The sequence below is a fragment of the Phascolarctos cinereus genome, unplaced genomic scaffold, assembly GCF_003287225.1.
Source record: "Phascolarctos cinereus isolate Bilbo 61053 unplaced genomic scaffold, phaCin_HiC Scaffold_1;HRSCAF=81, whole genome shotgun sequence".
In the NCBI taxonomy this organism is placed as follows: domain Eukaryota; kingdom Metazoa; phylum Chordata; class Mammalia; order Diprotodontia; family Phascolarctidae; genus Phascolarctos; species Phascolarctos cinereus.
Window position 1 is genome coordinate 92,827,767 of NW_027555514.1, and position 20,392 is coordinate 92,848,158.

Genomic DNA, 20,392 nt, shown 5'->3' on the forward strand with positions numbered 1-20,392 from the left:
GGCTCTCTGTCATACCTGCTCTTTAGGGAGTGGTCTTCACTCTGGTTCTACCCTATTCCTTGACCCTTCCATCCAAACATCCTCATTACACATCCTATTTCTTATTTCTGGGGCCTGATCTCTGTTAGGTAACAGCTAAGGTTGGGCAATGCCATGGGTTCGGCGTCAGATTTCTAAGCCCTGACTTTGACATCAGACCTAGTGACATGTGACCTAAGCAGGGCAAGTCACTTAATCTGGACCTGATTTCCTGAGCCTCTGTAAATAGAGATGCCTGACTTGTCTCATGGAGTTTTAGTGAAGAAAATTTTCAGTCATATATCAAGGTTATAATCTAAGTTAGAAGAAGCTAGATGGTGCAGTGGATAGAGCACTGGACTTGAATTCAAGAAGATCTTAAATTCAAATCTGGCCTCATTTACTAGCTGTGTGACCCTGGTAACCAGTTAGCTTCAATTTCCTCATCTGTAAAATGGGGATAAATAGCACCTACCTCCCAGGGTTGTTGTGAAGTTAAAAATTAGATACTTGTAAAGTACTTTGTAAATCTTAAAGTACTATTTAAATGATATCTATTATTATTATTATTATTGATGGGTCAAAAGGTCCTGGTACAACAGGCTTCTCCACCAATAGGTGAATTTTAACAAAGGGTTTTTGGAGACAATGTCAACCTGAAATGTGTGTTGGGGTGGTGGTGGGGTGGGATATTTTGAGAATTTAAGGCTGAGATTAGCTCAAGGGGAGATATTTTTAGGTAAGGGGACTATTTTGCCTACATATAGGACCAAGCCTGGGGGAAGATTTGAAGTACAAGGGACTGTTGTAGGAATACCCACTATAGATACAAAGCACAAGCACAAGGACAAGGCAACCATGACATTTCTTCCATAAAGAATCCAAGAGGGTCCCCTCTCCACAATGAAAGTTGTGCCCCCAAATATCTCTTAATTCCCACAGGTTGGAGGCCTGAGGACTGACAGGAATAAAGCGTGTTTATGGACTCCACCACTCATCCCTTCTGAATGCACAGCTTCTGCCACATCATTCTCTACATGTTCACTTCAGACCCAGATTTCATGTTCTAATCTAGTCTACAGTCATTATAGCAAACCTTCTGTAATTAATACATACCATATTTGTTGTCTTAGCAATTAGCCACCCTGGAGGGGGTGGGGAGAGTAGTTTCACACACAATCGAAGACCACAAGTCCTTTGCAGCTTTATACCCCTTCCATCACATCCCACCTCCAACCCAGAACATTACTGGCTCTTTCATCCCTACATCCCCACTTGTGTCTGTCCAGAATCATATTATATGAGTTGGAAGGGAGGTCAGCCACCTTGTCCAATCTATCCTCCCCAAAAGAGCGCAACACCTCCAACAAGGGGCCATCCAGCTTCCGCCTGAAGGCAGCGGCTTGGGGGGGCCCAGCGCATCTCGAGGCAGCCTGCTCCGCTTTTGGACTGCCCACTGAAGCAGTTTTTCCTGACGTTGAGCCTGCGTTTGCTTCTTTGCCATTTCTACCCACTGCTCTTAGCTCTGCCTCCTGGAGCCGAGCAGAACATGACTAACCCTTCTTCACATGACCACCCTTCATGTACTTAAAGACTTCTCTCATGTCTCTCCCCGAAACCTTTTCCTTTTCCAGACCAAACATGCCCAGTTCCTTCAACAGATCTTGATAGGACAATGACTCAAGGCCCTCCATCATTCTGTTTGCCCTGTTCTTTAGCTTAACAATACCCTTCCCAAAGTGAAAACAATAATCTAGATATTATCTGACCAAGAGTAGAGCACAGAGGATTTGGACTGTCACCTCCTTTTTCTTGGAAGCTACACTTTTCTTACTGCAGCCCAAGATCATATTAGCATTTTGGGCCTCTTATCATACTACCGACTTTGTGGGTTAGCAGGACACTAAAACTCCCAGGTTTCTATCAGACAAGGTAATGAAATACTGTCTCTCTTCTATTTGTACCCATAACACTGGCTATGCCATTATCTTCCCATGCCGGCCTGTCCCCCAACTCCTTCAGTCAGCTACTTCTTCCATAATGGAACTCAAGCTATGCCCATCGCTAGACCATCAGAAGAACTGCCCTACCTCCTGTGATCTGAAGAGGTGGTATGCCAGATCACATGCCTCCCATGTCCCATTTTTCAGGAAGACTGGGCTGGCCCAGCCCCAGGAGGCCTAATCCAGCTTCCTACATTTACTCTTGGCAACTCTTGACACTTGAATGTCTGAATCTATCTCCATCCTCTGAAGCCAAAGGCAAAGCCTACAAATCATAATGAAAGGTAAACAGAGTCTCCTGGCATGAGAGTTGTCTGTACCAGGTACATAACTCATCCTTTGACTCACCAGAGAAGAATGAGAGTTACTCAATTCACTCTATGAAAGTTGAGGGAGCAGGGGGAGAAAGGAAGACTGGAAACCAAGGGTGTTATGCAGCCACTTGGGTGACATAAATACACAGACTCTATCTTGTGTTTACTTTGGCAGTTCTTGGACAAAGGGATAATGGTGAGGAGAAACATGTAATCAAGATTTCATTGAAGCTTAATCTAAGGAAAAGGGAAAGAAAACATTCCCAAATAGTTGCTTCTTCTCTGAAGAAAATGTCCCTGAAATGCCTGGGAAAGACTAGGACTGAGAATAACAGGCAGGAACCCCACCACCTATGTGCAGCCAAAGGACAGGGGGTGGGGTGGAGTGGGGGAGGACTCCTCTTGAGCACTGCCCCCCCCCCAGAGGGGACCACTGAAGAAGGGCATCTGCCTCCCACAGGAATTCAGCTAATGAGCTTTCCTGTTAGCTAGCCAGGTCCTCCATGTTGGGCTTTTGTGCTCACTTCCCCAGGCCTCCTACTGGAGGGCTCTCTGGATTGCTGGGACCAGGCTCCCTTCATCCCTGTGTCCACTGCAGATTTCCACTTGTACTGCTCCAGCTCCTGCCAGGATTTGAACCCTTCCTCTGGGCTTGGAGGAGGGGCAATTTGGGAAGATGATATGGCAACTGGCGTGGGGGGTGGGCTTTGGTAGACCTCCAGTTGTCTTTGAGGTGAGTGCACAGTGGGCAATGTAGAGCAAGTAAGGGACAAGAGGAGAGAGGAGGGGGAAGAGCCACTATTGGGGTCAAAGGGGGCAGTCAGTCCCACAGGTGTTCCAACTGGGGGAGCATCTGGAGGCAGTTGTGGCACCACATGGGGCTCCCGCTGTAAGAAGTTTGAGGTATCACCAACCTCTAGACCTTTTGGCGGCCCCCCAAATTGTAGGGATTGTTGCTGAGTGGGCTTTTTTTGTCCCAGTCGATGTCTTCGAACAGAATGACAGCACCTTTGGTATTTCCGGCACAGAGTCCAGGGTCGTGATCCCCTTCCTGGCCTTTGGTGTGATCGGAAGTTCCGCCCCAGCAACTTCATGCGGTTCTTCATGGCTGACATGTCCTGGGACAGGGTGACCAGGGCAGAGGAGAGGCGAGTCAGCTGCTCTGTGAGGGCAGCACCCAGGTTGTGGAGCTCTCCCCGGAGGGCATCCCCACAGTGGCAACAAGACTGTGGGGAATTAACTGGCAAGGCGGAAGGGCCATTAGTTACTGGGGGCAAAGTCAGTCGTGGGGTCTTACTAGGGGTCTCGCTTGAGCCATAAATCTGATGGTTTGAGATTCTCCTGCCCATCTGAGCTGAAATCAGAAGAGATCAAGTTCAGATCTAAATGTCTGGACAACCTTTTCCCTTTTCCCTCAGGCATCACCTATACTCATCTCATTCATCTAATCCTGGCTTTGTAGAAGGAAATGAGGAGTTCTTAGGAATACTGCCCTGCTCTGGGTGGAGGAATCACTGGGACCCTTTGCTTCCATTAACCCCATCCATGAATAGGATAAATCACCAATTCAGTTACAATGGTGAGCTCCTCCTGCTGGGTAGATGGGCACTCCTTCCTTTGGGAGATGAGCATTTTGTGTGACACTCACTAAACTGGTCTTTGGAGACCCTTGGGTGCGGATGGCTCCATAAGGCTTTTGTGACTGGCACAGAGAAATGGACTCTCAGCAGGAAGGGGGACCAGTTCTCAAAGCCATACCTGAGATCCAGCCCCACCCTGGATCTGCAATGCTCCTCCTTACTCAGACTTTCGTGCTCAGTACCCCCAAAGCCCCGTGGCCTTAGCCATACTCAAAAGGCTAAAAATGGACAACCTGCTTTCTTTCCCTCAATCTATTCAAGACCAAGCCTGGATTTATCTAAAGAACTTTGCCGGTTAGAACCTAAGAATGAGGCAAGTGGGGCATAATGAATAGAGAGCAAGCCTCAGAGTCAGGAAGATGTGGGTTCAAATCCTGACTCCAATACATATTACCTGTATGGCTCTGGGCAAGTCACTTCACTTCTCAGTGCCCCAGGCATTTTTCTAAGACTATAAACTGCAGAACAGATGAAGACTTATACTGCTAGGGGAATGTCCTCACTAGGAGCTCCCTATACCAAAGGTATCACAAATCTGTTGTTTGTTTTTGTTTTTTGTTTCTTTTTAAGGCAGGGATGGGGATGAGGAGAAAGGGGTTGAGGTAAATGGAATACTTCAAGACTTGAAGGCCCCTTGATTTTCCCTCTCTCTCTTAATAAATAAATGGTCTTTGGTAGCTGTCACCACTCATGGCCAACTTTCTGATCTCATTCTGACTTGAGTTAGGTTGGTCCCCAGACACATGGTCCATCCATCAGTACTGTCGTAGAAACTTTTCCAGCTAACTAGGACCTACCAGAGTTTGGCACATCCTTCAGGAACCTAGAATGAGTCTCAGCTCACAAGAAGACATCAGAGAACTTTAATAACAGTGAAAGGGAAATAAGCTAAAATAAAGCTTAGAGTACATAATAGTGAAGTTATGGAGTACAGGGTTCCTCTAAGACTAATGTAACCACAGGGACTGACATAGATTTCCTGTCCTGACTAGGATGGCACCTAACTGGTATCTTGGCCTGTCCAGCCCCCTGGGCTTTGGGAGAAGACCCTGGGCATCCTCTCCTTGCCCTGATATAAGTTCCACTCAAACTCTTCTTCCAGCTCAAAGCTAGTGGTCCTTCTGGCCCCTCCCTCCAATTTCTGGGGTCTTAGTCTATCACATTAAAATAAGGGAAGGGTCATTTCTTCTTCTTCATACCTGCAGAACAGTTGGCAGCAGCCTCACCCAGAGAACACAGGCGCTTTTTCCCTCTATCTGGCCTTGGTGGTGATGGAGCATCCTGGGAGGTCAGGGCAGAAGTGCCAACCCAGCTCTGGATGTTTTCAGGTGTTTCTGGTGGAATGGACTGGGGGATAGTTTCAGCATCCAGTACTGCTGGCCATAAGCAAACCATGTTTGGCCCCTAGCACTCCTCCACCTTCTGCCCTTACCCATTTAGAATTCACAAACTAACAGATCAGAGGTATCAAAATCAAGTAGAAAGGAGCCTCTCAGCAGTATATAAGGATCCTTATAGGCTGCATTTTGATTTAGAAAGCCACATATCAACATTAGCTATGTTGTATTGTATTTTTACTTTTTTGGGGTAAGTATTTCCCAAAAATCTGGTTCCTCCACACTTGAAAGTGTTGCAAGCAGTCCACTGGCCATATATTTGACACCTTTGCCTTGGATCATTTAGTCCAGAGCTCCTTAATGTGGGGTCCACCAACCCTAGACAGATTTCAGGAGGTTTATGACCTTGGACAGGAAACAAAATTACATCTTTTGTAATCCTATATATTTTGTTTTATGCATTTCAGAACATTATTCTGAGAAGGAATTCACAGACTGCCAAAGGGGTTCAGCACACAAAAAAGGCTAAGAATCTCTGAAATAGCCCCATCCCCTCAATGTCTATAGAGCTATTTATTGTCATACCCAAACTAGGAGAGAGCTCACAAAAGGACAACCAAGACTGAGTGAGCTAGGAACTCTTGCCCATCGTGTTCCAGCTCTCTCTGCCCGTGGCATTCTCTCCTATGACGGGGGCCCTTCACTTACTCACCAAGTCCTGTCAAGTCCCCGACCTTTGTCTCTGGTGTGTCTGGCTTAGCATCCTTGGGACCTGTACAGAGAGAATATTGAAAGCTGAGATACTGGGAGTGGGTCCCTTGAGCATCTGTCTTGACCAAGGGGTGGGGAGCCTCTCCAGGTGATTTCTGTTTGAGGAAGAAGTGACAAAAAGTCAGCCTGCTAGTCCCAGGGACCCAGCCCCAAGGCCCCAGGAAAGCATCTGGACCTGACAGCAGACATATCCTCTTATCTAGTCACTAGACTCGAGGCTCTGTTCCCTGGACGGGGAGGGAATTGTGTGTATTTGTGTGTCTGAGTGTATAGTTGAACACATCTGTATTCGTGTCAAAGGACAGCTTAGTAAGTCTATATATATAACTCTGTCTTTCCTGGTATTCTTTAGTGCCTTTGATTAACAGTACTTCAAGACTGTGCAGATGCCCTCACTACATCACAGCTCCAGCTCCTTGATAATCGAATAGATGGCCCTTGAAGGCTGCCAAACTGCCTCTGAGGCTCTCCAAAACTAGTCCTTGTGTAAGAGACAGCCAGTCCATCACTGAGCCTGCATGTCAGCCTTTTCCACTTAGTACGACTAGCCAGATCTCATCCTCCATTGGCAGGGCCTTTGAAAATCCAGGGTCAGCATCTATACACCCTCACCCCTACCCCCAAGGCATCAGAGGACTCCAGTGGAGACAGTAATGCTAGCTAACACTTATTTAGTGCTTTACAGTTTAAAACGTGTTTTCCTCATGACAGGCAGGGAGGTCAGTAGCACCGGTATCATATTTATTCAACAAATGAGGAAAATAGGGCTCCAAGAATTGAAGTGACTGACTCCAGATCATGTGACTAAGTAAGTATCAGAGCCAAGATTTCTGTTTCAAATCCAGGACTCTCCCACTGTAGGAAGAGCCAAGCTCCCACACTTTGGGCCTTTTAAACAGTGATCCTGGCCAAGGAGTTGGGCCAAGGAATGAGACCAAGAACTTACAATAGCACAAGCCAAGCTGTGAATGGAAGTCACAACTCAGGGCTCCATGTCCTGTCCAACCCTGCTGGGGACAGCAGAGCAGAGGGAGGAGTTAGGCAGTAGTGGAAGAGAATGGATGCTTATACCAAGGTCATGTTGGGGTGCTCACAGAGCCCTCCCCCTGCCCCTGGGGCCATCCCCAAAACTCTTAGTGGCCTGCTCCACCTGAGGAGAAATGAAGGGACACTGACTAGCTCACTTGCGACACTCAGTTCTCCAGGCACAGCCTTCGGGCCTTCAGCTTCTTCATCTACCTCAGGCCCTCCAGAAGAGGGGCAGGGAGTTGGCACATCAGGAGCTTCTTCCAGGTCAGGGGCAGAACAAGGATCAGCAGATGGCCCTATGAGAAGACAGAACTTTGAGCCCGCATAAGCCCTGAACCTGCCATTGGTGAGGATAGTCTGTTCATGAATCTACCTATGTCTCCATTCAAGAATGGGTGTGTATCTGTCTAAGGGGCCTTAGTGTCCTTAGCTGCAATATGGGAGCTGAACTAGAAAATCTCATTTATATAGTGCTTTAAGGATTGCAAAGTGCTTTACATATGTTCTTTCATTCGAGGGTACCTGTACTATCATTAGCCTCATTTTACAGATGTAGAAACTGAAGCTGAGGATAAATGACTTGTCCAGTTAGCAAATCTCTGAGATGAGATTTGAACCCAGGTTATTCCTAACTCTAAGTACAACATTCTATCCACTCAACCATCTAACTGCCTCATCAACTAGACTAACTTGTGATGTCTCTGACCTGGGGGCTCTTCCACCAGGGAAATAGGCTCTTCCTAGGCCAAGCCATGGGAGACAGACTACAAGCAACACTGGACAGCCCCAGAGACCACATCGAGCTGAAGAGATTTTATCTTCCTTTCTACCTGCTCAGTCAGTGGCCACTGCACTATAGCCCTGACTATAGACAACTGATCAGGGAAGGTAGAATTCTAATGTATCAGTATCGTATCCCCATTCTACAGATGAGCAAAGTAAGGTTGAAAGAGGTAAAATGCCCAGGGCCACAGGGCTGGAAAATGGCAGAGCTGGAACTAAAGCCCAGGCAGGTTTTCTGACCCCATGTCCAGCTCTTTGCATTCTATCATGAATACATGGGCTTCTAGCACTACTACAGCCCATCTTTTTTCCTATTCCTTGCCCCCTGAGCCCCACTGCTCTCCTCCATTCTTACTCTCTGCCCCTCTCCTACTAATACTCACCTGTTTCAGTGCTGCCAGGGGTGTGCAACCCACCGGAGGTCTCTGCAGGCACATCCTTCCCATGGAGCCTGGGGCTATAGCCCAAAGTCTCCTCTGCTTTCAGAGCTGGGATAGAAAAACAAGGCTCAGCAAAACCAGAATGATTTATACAATTATCACAGTAATGTGCGGGTGGCTAGGTGGCCTAGTAGATAAAGATTTGAATTTGAAGTTGAGACAACCCCCAGTTCAAATCTTGTCTGAAATAATGAGCAAGCCGTGTGACCCTAGGCATGACATTTAACCTCTCTATTAGACTAATCTTCCTCCTCTAGGCCTAGAATCTAAGCCAATCTGACCATTCCCATTTTACAGAAGAAAACCGAGACAAGAAAATACAGTCTGCTTGGAAATAGGTCAGTAAGTCCCCAACAGTTAGGAAGAGAGCTCATGGCTTTCCTCTACTGTACATATATTTTTTTCTTTTTCCTTCTCTTAAAGAGAACAATGTCCCCTCCATTTCTTCCTCAGTAAGAAATTCCAAAGATCACCTGCATTGAGAGCTCTCCAGTCCCCAGGCTCGGTCCTCCTCTGATCTTTGTTTGTTGTGGGGCTATCGGTACTGCTCGTGAGGGGGCTGGGATGGCTGCTGGCCTGAGAGACAGGCCCCCGAGGGATGGGGAAGAGGGAACACTCTGTCAACAGAAACCAAACCCAGTGTCAGAGCTAGGGATGCCCCAACTTCTCCGCCTCATTCTTCCTCTCATCCCACTAAAGAACTTACTTACCCTTGAGACGAGCTCTCCACAGCTCAGGCTCCAACCTCTGCTCTTCTCCCTCTGAGCCACCGCCACCGCTGCTGCTGCTGCTGCTGCTGCTGTGTCTGGAGCTGGGGCTAGAGCTGGAACTAAGACTGGGGCTGGCCAGACAGGTGAAGCGTAGGGGCCTCATGGCCAAGATCCCCCTCAATGAGTTTTCCAGACATCGAAGTGGAGAGGGCTTGGAGGCTGCCCCTGGGCAAACAAGAACAGGCCAAAACCATTGGCTCGCTTAGAAAACAGTGCTCATACCCCCTCAGAGAAGGTGGTATCCAGAGGCCGGGACCGGCTGTCTACCAAAGGCCCAGCACTTGTCAAGTGCCAGAGATGGGTACAAGGAAGACAGATAGGATGGGGATGCAAAGAAATAAAGACTTTTATCCCCCATTACCATCTTCCTATCTTTAATAGATCTTTTACTGGGCCTAAAGCTGGAGGGAATTGTTCTGCTAAATTAGATCAGGCTCTTCTTGTTGACCAGAGGGGACCCAGAGGAATTCAGCCAAGACCATAGCTTCTCCCACAGAGGAGCCTCTGGAGGCTTGGTAAGAACAGCTAAAGAAGTCACACTTAAGGTTGGAGAATTTAGAATTGGGACTTTCGTCTTTGTATCTCTAGTTTATGGTATAATTTTACACAAAGTAGACATTTAATAAATACTTGATTGATACATTTTTAAAAATTCGAGCTAGCGTGGATGATGGAGAGTATCTGGTCCAACCTTTTCATTTTACAGATGAGAAAAATGAGCCCAGCGATCTGCCTGAGGTCATATACCTAACAAGAAGGCATCTGAGTGACATAGTGGATACAGCACTGAGCTTGCAGTCAGGAAGACCTACATTAAAATCTCACCTCAGATATTTGACCCCAAACAAGTCACTTGACCTATCTGTCTCAGTTTCCTCATCTGTAAAATGGGAATAATAAAAGGACCTACCTCATAGTGTCACTGTGAGGTTCAAATTAGATAATATGAAATACTTTGCAAAGCTTAAAGCACCATATGCTAGCTATTACTATTTCTACTGCTACTGCTGCTGCTGCTGCTGTTGCTGCTGTTGCTATTATTAAGTAGCAGAGCCAAGATTGAAACCCAAGCCCTCTAACTCCAAATTCGGGGTTCTCCTGACTGCACCACACAGTTCTTTTTTTGTGTAATTTAATATTTTATTTTTTTCCCCATTCATATGTAAAAACAATTTTTAACATTTATTTTTAAAAATTTTTGAGTTCCAAATTCTTTCCCTCCCTCCCTCCACTCCCTTCTTCAAGTGAGAAGACAAGCAATCTGATACAGGTTATACACGCACCACACAGTTCTTAAACACCCTTCACTTTCCACAATTATCATCATTCAAAGCTCTCTAACTTCTCTTGCTAAACTTTCAGAGTGGCTACAGTTGGTGGTCAGAGAGGAAAAATATAGAGGGGAATGGGGGGCAGGAAGTCCTATTTTGTCTTTCAATTCTTTTTGAAGAAGGAGCCCTGTTGACAAGGAAATGTGGTAGAGATAAAATATTGGCCTCAAGAAGTTCATACCGTAATGGAACCACTAGGACATACATACAAAGAGATCGAAGTTTACCTTCCCCAAGGCACTTCCAAGGCCCTGCTTCAGTTGTCTTGTCTCTGTCCCCAGTGTGGTGGAGAGCAAAGGAGCTACTGTAGACTCCGGTCTGTGGGCTGCCAGGGTTCAGACTCTCTGAAGGCGCCTTCTTTCCACCTTGCCTCTCGCAGAGGGAGTCATGGGGCTCACCCCCCAGTCCTGTTTGCAATAAGAAAGTCAGACCTGTTGGCTCCATTCTCAGCCACTAAGTTTTAAAGGATAAAAGTGTGTCGATTCCAGAGGACTAAAGATTAAACATACTACCTATACCTTATGTGAGAGAGGTGATCAACTTAAAGTGAAGAGACATCTATTTTAGACATGGCCAATGCAGAAATTTGTTTTGCTGTACTATGCATATTTGTTATGAGGCTTTTGGTTTTCTTTGTTCTTAAACTGTTTAATGGAAAGGGGGGAGGGAGTGGGAAGGTAAGAAAATCAATGAATAGTAATTAGAAAAAAATACTAATTTTTAAAAAGTTAGTTCATATTCTCAGGGGCTCTGGACCCTAGAGTCTTCCAGGATACTCTTTGCTTCTAGACATGGCCCTTTTTCTTCCCCCTGGGAAATGGGCCAGGACATTTGAGAGTGAAGGAATAGCACAGCCAGTCCTGCCAATTCACCCAGAATTGAAAGACTTAGTTGGTAAGCACAGAGGCCACTGATGCCGCTGAAGGCTTAGAAGCCAGCCCTGAGGTACCTTGTGATATAGTGGAAACAACCCAACAGAAGGAATGGTGGTGAAGAATTGAGAGAAACCCGGGGGCCTGTAGAAAGTTGTTGAGGGCAAAGAGAATGGAGTCTAAAGAACTGACAATTACTACAACAATGTAGATAAAGGCAGCACAGAAAGCCCACAAAGCCAGCACCAGTCAACGTTAGTGCCACGCCGGCAAAATCAAAGGACAAGTTCATTCTGCTTGGGCAGGAAAGAGGACTGGCCCTGCAGGTAGAGGATCTGGCTTCATGTCCCACTTGTGACATCTCCTGTATGCCCTTGGACAAGTCAATTTAGGGGACCTCAGTTTCCTCTTCTCCAAAATGGCAAAGTATTGGGCTGGCTCAAGTTAGAATGAACTCCTAAGGATGAAGTCTGACTTAGGTTTGGATGACAAGTCTTTTGAAATAGGATTTTTTTCCTCTTAAATCCTGGACCAGATCACAGGTCTCTGAAAGAGAAGTGTTCACTTCATCAAGTGTTAGGACCTGTCTTCCCCTGCTTCCATGGACATAAGTACACACTACTACACACACACACACACACACACACACACACCCCCAGGGTAATCTCTGGTTTACCTTCCTTGTCTGAAGTCCAGCACCTGGGTTCCACTCTTCTCGATTTCCCATCCCCCGCTGGTGCCAACGAGGCAGGCTGGCTGAGGTGGGGCCTGTTTGTGGAGATCTCTTTCAGACAGTTCTCCAGGCCCTGGAGGGGAGAGCTCCCAACTGGACTTGCTGCAGAAACCAAACAGTCTCAGCTTTATCTATGCAGTTCTGAGTCTGCAATTCTTGGGGCTTTGATCCACCAAATCTCTGCCCAGGCTGTCTGAGATCCATGAGCACATGACCATTCATTTGCGGCAAACCAGAGTAAAGTAGCACCAAAAGTCCTCGTTGGTCCTGGCATCGTTTTGTGGACAGTATACATTAACAAACATTTATTAAGTGCCTACTATGTTCAGAGCACTGTACTAGGTACTGGTAGAGATATAAAGTTTAGGTAAGACATGTCTCTGCTCCTCAAGAAATTTAAAGTCTGTTAGAGGAATAAGACATCAAACAGAGAAGTCTATAATACACAATATTACCTAATAAGTGCTTTAGAGGGTTACAAAGTGTAACGCAATACCTGAGGGAAGAAAGATTGTTAACGTCAGAGGAATCAAAGGCTTTCTGGATGAGATGGGCTTTGAAAGAGGAGCTGAATTCAACAAATAAAGAGAGGGAAGCAGAACATTCCTGGCCTAGGAAACAATGTGAGCAAAGGTATAGAACCATATTGGGCACGAGCTGGGGAGCGACGTGGGGGGTGGGGGAGAACAGCGCAGTTTGGCTGGAATGTAGAAAATACAGAAGATATTAAGGTAGGGTGATACCAGATTGGGGAAGCTCTTAAGTGACAGAAGAGTTTAAGCTTTTCTGAGCAGAAAAACTGGATTAGACCTATATCAGACCTGAGAAGTAGCTAGGTAACTCAATAGATAAGAGTGCTGGTCCTAGAGTCAAGAAGACCTGAGTTCAAATCTGGCCTCAGACACTTACTACCTGTGTGACCCTGGGCAAGTCACTTAACCTCTCCCTGCCTTAACCCACTGCAGAAGAAAATGGCAAATCACTCCAGTATCTTTGCCAAGAAAACTCTATGGACAGTACTGGTGTGCTTTGGCCCACAGGGTCATAAAGAGTCGGACGTGACTGAACAACAGCAGACTTAGTTATTAAAACTTAAAACTACACTAAAATTTTGTATAGAAGAGGTTATTCTGGTAGTGGTATGAAGGATAGACTGGAGTAAGGAGAGAATTGTGGTAGGAAGACCTGTAAAGAGGCAGATATAGTAGAAATAGCATGGTATTTAAAGTGAGAAGACCTGCATTTAAATCCACCTTCTACTATTGGCAGTGTGATGTTGTCAAGATACCACCTCCCTGGGCCTCAGTTTATTCATATGTAAAAGAAAGGGGTTGGATAAAATTATCCCTTCCAGATAACTAGTCTGTGATTTTTTTTTTTAAGAATTCAGGCAAGGAGTAACGAGGGCCAGCGGAAACAGACAATAGGGGATGGACGGTTGGGAAAGAAGTTGTAGAAAGTGGAATCTAGAGGACTAGGTAACTATTTGTATATGAGTGTTGAGGGAAAAGGAAGAGTCAAGGATAACCCTGAGCCTTCAAGGAGGGGAGAAAAGGTCAATTATAGCGGCACTATGAATAGAAATAGCAGAACTGGAAGGAAGAAGTTTAGGAGATTAATGACCTCAGACTATGACATGTTGAGTTTGAACTATCTGGAAGACATCCAGGTGGAGATATCCTGCAAACAGATGGGTTTACACAGACCTATGGGTCTGGAGGATAGATGAAGAAACAAGACTGAAGCCAATATCGGAGAAACATCTAAATGGAAGTGGTTCAACAGCCTTGGGAGTGGATGTGACTGCCAAGACAGAAGAGAACCAAGTAGCAAGCAGAACTTCTCGGGAAATAGACTGAAAGGCTAGAAAGAAGATGAGCCAGCGAAGGAGACAGGAAAGGAACAGCTAAAGGGCTAGAAGGAAAATTCCACTACTATACCTCAAGGAGGTCAATGATAAAAAAGAAAAGAAAAAAGAGGGTTGTTGTCTAATTTTTTTTCAATGCAGAGAAGAAGATAGAAAGAAGGCCAAAAAGAAGCACAGACAAGTAAGACAGCTTTGAAAATTCCAAGTTGAATTTATTATATACTTAAAAAGAAAAGCAAGCTGTTCATAAGAGAGATCTAATGTTTCATGTACAATCTCTTTTTTTATCACTATAAATTAAAAGACCTATAAAAATAAATTTTTTAAAATGTCATTGGTTGAATAATCTTGGTCGTTTGTTGTCTCTGTGTCATTTTAGTCATGTCTGACTCTTCATGACCCCATTTAGGGTGTTCTTGGCTGATACTGGAGTGGGTTGCCATGTCCTTCTCAGCTCATTTTACGTATGAGAAAACTGAGGCAAGCAGGGTTCAGTGACTTGCCCAGGGTCACATAGCTAGTAAGTGTCTGAGTCTAGATTTGAATTCAGGTCTTCCTGACTATTCCTGGCTTTATCCACTGTGCCACCTAGCTGCCCCAATCTTGGTCCTAGAGAATTGATAAAAGGTTCCTTCCTCATCTCAGTAGAGAGGCAGAGACTATGGATGCAGAATGTGGTATACGCTGTTAGATACTACACTGTGTCAGTCAATTCTGCTTAAAAGTTTTTTTCTTTTTTTAAATTCAAGGAAGAGTTCACTGCAGGGGGAAGGTTAAAGGGAAATGTTTGTAGTTTAAGAACAACGGCAAAAAAAAAAGAGCACTGAAGGGTTCTTTTCAGGCACCACTGGTTTGGCCTAGATGGCCTCAGAGGTCTTTTTCCAACTTTGAGATTCTGTGATTCTGTGATTTTGATTCTCAAACAGTGCCAAGGACCTGTTTGAATGAGATAACATACTGCGATTTTGTAAGTAAATTGGATAATGGGGGTTACCCAGAGATGAGGCTGAAATAGGAAGCAAGAGACTAGGGCAGTAAAACTTTAAAGTGGAAGGATATGGAGTCAAGGATAGGTACAAGGCGAGGGGAACAAAGACCAGGAGATGAAGGATGGCTTGTTGTAAGGGCAAGGGAGTGGGAGACACATAAGGATAAGAGCTAGAATCTGGAAGGTAGGATTTAAAATTTTGACCTTACAGTTGATACAATCCCAAGAGATGATAAGGTCTCAGGCCCAACTGTTACAGTGTGTAGCTTAAGTGAGGCATCAATGGAAATCATTAGAGTGGAGGAGGTTGAAGAATTGTGTGGTCAGACCGTTAGAGTAGTTGCCAATATTAATACTTATGTCTGATCTCCCAAGGGGATGGGGAATGAGGGACACAGAGCACAGGAGCCAGGTGGTGCTCAAGTCCCTGAATGAGTTGGAGGGTCATTAGATGGCAGCAACAAGGGTAGTGGTACAAGTGAATTACACGGACTTTAAAAGAGAAAACCAAATTGAAGGATGGTCTCTGGAAGTGGCAGCGGAGGTCAAGGTGTGTGTACGCTAGGTTTTTTTATGTCCAGTTTACAAATGGTGTTTGAGAGTGGCTCTGTGAGATGAAGAGTGGACCCAGGAACGACCTCTGAAAGAGAAGGTTGCAAGGAATGTGGTGAACTCAGGGCAGAGGCAAGTTTTGGTAAACATTAAAGCCAAAGGAGACTCTAGTGAGGGAGGAGAGCCTTATTCTAGAAATGGAAACCCCAGAGTCACCTTTGGCCTTGCTGTTTACATCCTTTAATGGGCTGTGTGATTAGACTGGAATCTCCTTCTGGGCAGGAACCAATTTGGTTCCTCACTCAGTTATTCAAGCACTCCCTAGACAGCTGTGCCTTGTTGATTAGGTGAAATACTAGCCAGTGACAGGGATAGGGATAGAGATGGAATGATTCCTCAAAGTTTTTCCTCACCAGATGATCCAAACCACCCCTATCTCCCCCACCTCATCTTTCACTCTCATCCCATCTGAATAACTGCAGACATGACCTGGGAGGTCCAGCTCACCTTCTCTGCACCATCGACCCCGACTCCCTTCTGGGCTTCTGAGATCCAGGTCCCCATCTGTGCTGCTGGCTGAGGAGAAGCTACTGGGGGTGTTAAGGTGGCCCAGGCGGCGAGCAGAGAGATCCTTCACACAGCCATGTGGCCCCAGCGGAGGGAGAGAACCTGTGGTCACTGCTGTGTGGAAAAACACACCACCATCATCAAGGTTTTGGTGTAGAAATAATCCTTATTGATCTGCCCAGATGAAAAATCCCTCCCAGAGTGGGGAAACAGGGATTAGAAACACACTGTAGCACCCTCAGGAATGCATGAAGATGAGATGGCTTAGCTTTGTCTATTCCAGCATGAAGCAAAGGTTCCCAGATTCAATTATAATCTAGAATACAAGACCAGTCCAGCATCATGGGATCAGAAATGAAGAGTTGGAAAGGGGCCCTAGAGGACATTTAGTCCATCCCCTTCATTTTACAGATGAGGAACATTAGAGAAATGAAGTGGCTTGCCTGAGATCACACAAAGAGCAGAGCTGGGACCAAACCCAGGTCCTCTGGCCTCCAATCTGCCATGCTTTCTACTGCACCACCATCAGGAACAATCCAAAGAGCAGGTAGAGAAGCCAGTTAATTCTGTGGTACTGTTTGATCCATGGCTCAAAACATCTCTTTGACAGCCATAGGTACATGGGGCCTAAAGTCCCAGTCACTCCTTCCAGTTAAGGCATTGAAGGCCACTATTAACATGTGACTCTTGCTTGGATGAGGTAACCCACTGACCCACTTGCACTCTTTCACATACTCAGCAAGCATTCATTTACCAAGTTCAATTGCAGAATGTTGAAGGCCCTGTGGGACTGGAATGGGACAGATGCCTTTTAATGAGAGGAGCTTGAGGGGTGGTCTGGGGTGGGCGGGGTGGGGTGGGGTAGGCAGGGGAAGCCTCTCTCTTTAGAACTCTGCAGGATCATCGGATCAGGGAACCACATGGGCGCCCTGGGTATTTGATGGGGACTAGGGTTTTTGAAGGGAAACCGGAAAGGGTGCTGGGGTAGGAGACAAAGACGAACTAAACTGAGGCTTTGTGGGGTGCCCCAGTTAGCATTAGATAGGCCTCTCTCTCCCTCATCACTTAATATCTATCATTGCCTCTGTGACAAACACCACACGCTTACCCTCCATGTGCCACTTCCAGGCCCGTGGGTCAGACCTTCGCTGAACTGTCTCCACCTGCCCAGGGCTCAGGCACCAGCAGCTGCTCAGTGGCTGTGGTCGGAATGATCTGTTCAGGGGGATGTCCTTCAGATAGGTTTCCAGGGCCTCCAAGGGTGAGCTCTGGGCACTGCCAGCTAGAACAAGAGACATCCCCGTACAGTCGTCATCACCAGCAAGATGCCGTGGGTGCACGACACCATCCCTGACCCCAGGCCTCAACATAAGGACACAAGAAGAACTTGGCCCTGGGGAAGCCAGTGTGTAAGGAATGCCCTTATGGGCAATATTGAATCTCCTATCTAACGATGCAGGGATAATCAAAGTGCCTCATGCTCAGCTCTAGAACAAGGACTAAGAAGATGGGGGACTTTAACTTCATCTCAGTCATTAAATCATTACAGAAAAGAGGGCTGTGAAAACAGCTAGCATGTTGGCACAAAGGAGCAGGGAGTAGCCTGAATATGGAAGGAGTAAAGGAAAGGAAACATGAACTATCTTAAGGTCCATACAGAATCACTATATTCATGGTTTCTAGCTTTTCTCCAGCTCAGCAAATCAGAACAAAAGCTCCTTAGAGATGATCTAATCCAGCTCCCTCATTTCACAAATGAAAACACTGAGACAGAAAGTGATTTGCCCAAGGTCTCACAGCTATTAGGCGATAGACCTAGAATTAGAACCCAGATCTTCTGGCTTCCAGGCCATTACTCTTTTTGGTTACATCATGTTGTACCTTCACTTAAGACTGAGCAAGAAGTGGGCTTAATCTGCAGTATGAGGGATGTAGGGTAGAGATTAGGGTATATTTCCATAACACTAGGGATTCCTCGCCCATTGGAATATGCAAATGTCCTTCCCTGTGATTTCAGTTCTGCTCTTTCTCAAGATAAAGGCAGAAACCAGAAAATTTATGGAGAGCTTTCAGAGCCTAAGGTCTCTGGGATTCTCAAATAAGTAATAAACTACTGGAAAATGAAAGGACAGGCTTTATTTCCAGGGAGGGACAACCAGTTCTTTCTCTATTTACTGTCAAGAGTTCTTATGAACAGGAAGATTTAAACTGGGAGTTCACAGACAGACAAGGAAAATGAGGTACCCATCTCAAACTAATGCACTTCAGGCATGCCTTCTGCTGAACCAGTGCCCAGGGCTCACCTTGGTTCACTGGGGTCCAACCTGGCCCCTCTGGACCCCCGATGTTCCCATCACCCTCCACGCTGCTACTAGTGGAAGAGCCATGGGTATGTGCACTGAGCTTGCTGAACACAGGAGTAGGAGTGTCAGGGATGTAGCTCGGAGGGCTGTGGGCCCAAGTATCCTCGCTGGTTCCTTCTATCTTAACTGCAGAAAGAATCATGTGTGTCTTCTTTAATAAATTATTTATTTATTTATTTTTAGTTTTCAACATTCATTTCCATAAGATTTTGAGTTTTAAATTTTCTCCCCCTCTCTGTCCTTCCCCACTCCCAAGACGGTGTGCAATCTGATATATGCTCTACTTATACAAAGAATCATGTGTTTTGAGTTAGAATGGAACTTGAAGGTCATCTAATCTAACCTCTTCATTTTAGGGTCTGCACTAATGGACAAAGGCACTCGCCCATCACCCTACAGCAACTCAAAGAAGCAAGGTAGCTTCTCAAGGTCACATAGACAAGAGGATTTGAACCGTGATCCTAGAATCTGAATCCAGTTCTCTTTCCACTGGCATCAATGTACTGACTTATAGTTTGCTGATTTCATTCTTTCCTTAAAAAAAAAAAACTCAGCAGATTTCTCTTTCTCTGTGCCCAGGCTCTATTTCTCTATCATTTTAAAAAGGTTCCTGAGAGTGACTCAGGATCATGTCTGCCAGTTCTTTTGCTCCTGGGAAATGTAGTTCTTCTAGGCCTGGTGATGTGAACTCATCAGGGGCACCAAGCTGCTCTCTTGCTGGGCCTATACTCCTCTTGGCTGGCAAACTCTTTATTAGGTATTTTTGTTCCATCCTTTCCAGCCTGAATGTTGAACAATTCTGTCTTCTCTCTGCAGTTCGGATTATCGTCCTCCTAACTATACCAGAAGCAGTGCTTTCACTTCTTTTCCCCAAAAATGTTGAGAAAAGTCCAAATCCTTGTTGTTCTTAGCTTTCCCAGCTCAGCTCAGTGGTCACCCTACCTCAGTCTCTCCCCTCTCCAGTCCAATCTCCACAACATTACAGAAATAATCTTCCTGAGGGACAGATCTGGGTTACTCCCCTACTCAACCACTTTCAGTGGCTCCCTAGAATACAATACAAGCTCCCTAGTCTGGCATTTAAGTCCTTCCTCATTCTGGCTCCAATTAAACTTTCTAACCAAACCACCACCAACAGCTCCCTAAATCTGCACTTTGAAAGCCTTTCCACATTCCTGAAATGAACTCCCTTCTCCATGTCTACTGTTTGGAAACCTTATCTTCCTTCAACGCTCAGTTCGGATAACACCTTCTTCCTGAAGCCTTCCCTTATTCCTTCTGCTCTAATACCTCACTCCAGGTAAAAGTGACCTCCCTCCTCAAGTTTTCCTAGAGAACTGTGTCTGGAAATTTCCTTGGTCTCCTCATTGTTTCCTTACCTTGTATTATACTTATCAATCAATCAATAAGCATTTGTTAAGCACCTACTACTGCCAGGTACTGTGCTATGTGCTAGGGGTTCAAAAAAAGGCAAAAGACAGTCCCTGCCCTCAAGGAGCTTACAATTTAATAGGGGAGATAATATATAAACAAGTGTATGCAAAGCAAATATATCCAAAGCAAATGAAAAGCAGGATAAATAGGCAATGATTAACAGAGGGAAGGCACTGGAATGAAAGGTGTTGGAGAAGGCTTCCTGTAGAAGGTGGGATTTTAGTTAGGCCCTAAAGGAAGCCAGGTAGGTCAGTAAGTGGAGTGAAGGAGGGCTAGTGTTCTAGGAATGGGGACACCCAGAGCCAATCCCTGATCGGAGAGATGCACAGTCTTGTTCAAGAAACAACCAGGAGATCAGTGTTCCTGGATGGAAGAGCTTATCTTATCTGTGTATAGACTGTACTTTTCCACTGCCTTCCCCAATCTGGTAGAATATAAGTTCCTTGAAGACAGAGACTGAATCATACTTAATGTTTATATCCCCCAAAGCTAGCCTAGTACCTTGTTATCTATGTAGAGTAGGCATTGTGTAAAAGTTTGTTGAACTGAATTGTAGAAAGAGAACCATGAAGGCAGAGCC

General features: G+C 45.6%; 1 protein-coding gene across 11 annotated transcripts in view; it reads right to left on the reverse strand.

Annotated features, from left to right (window-relative positions):
- Nucleotides 1-2,492: 2,492 nt before the first annotated feature.
- Nucleotides 2,493-20,392, reverse strand: part of KRABD3 (KRAB domain containing 3) — a 41,366-nt gene continuing 23,466 nt past the window's right edge. For 6 of the 11 annotated variants that reach the window (XM_078152877.1, XM_078152872.1, XM_078152868.1 and 3 more), the window contains 12 exons: nt 18,319-18,504; nt 17,124-17,297; nt 15,956-16,129; nt 11,985-12,143; nt 10,664-10,843; nt 9,046-9,270; nt 8,809-8,952; nt 8,279-8,383; nt 7,268-7,408; nt 6,025-6,084; nt 5,175-5,351; nt 2,493-3,689 (listed from right to left, as the gene is read on the reverse strand). In XM_078152877.1, coding sequence (XP_078009003.1) covers nt 2,824-3,689; nt 5,175-5,351; nt 6,025-6,084; nt 7,268-7,408; nt 8,279-8,383; nt 8,809-8,952; nt 9,046-9,270; nt 10,664-10,843; nt 11,985-12,143; nt 15,956-16,129; nt 17,124-17,297; nt 18,319-18,504 — 2,591 coding nt within the window. In that variant the 3' untranslated portion in view covers nt 2,493-2,823. The other 5 variants (XM_020977813.2, XM_020977809.2, XM_078152869.1 and 2 more) reach the window with 4 other exon arrangements.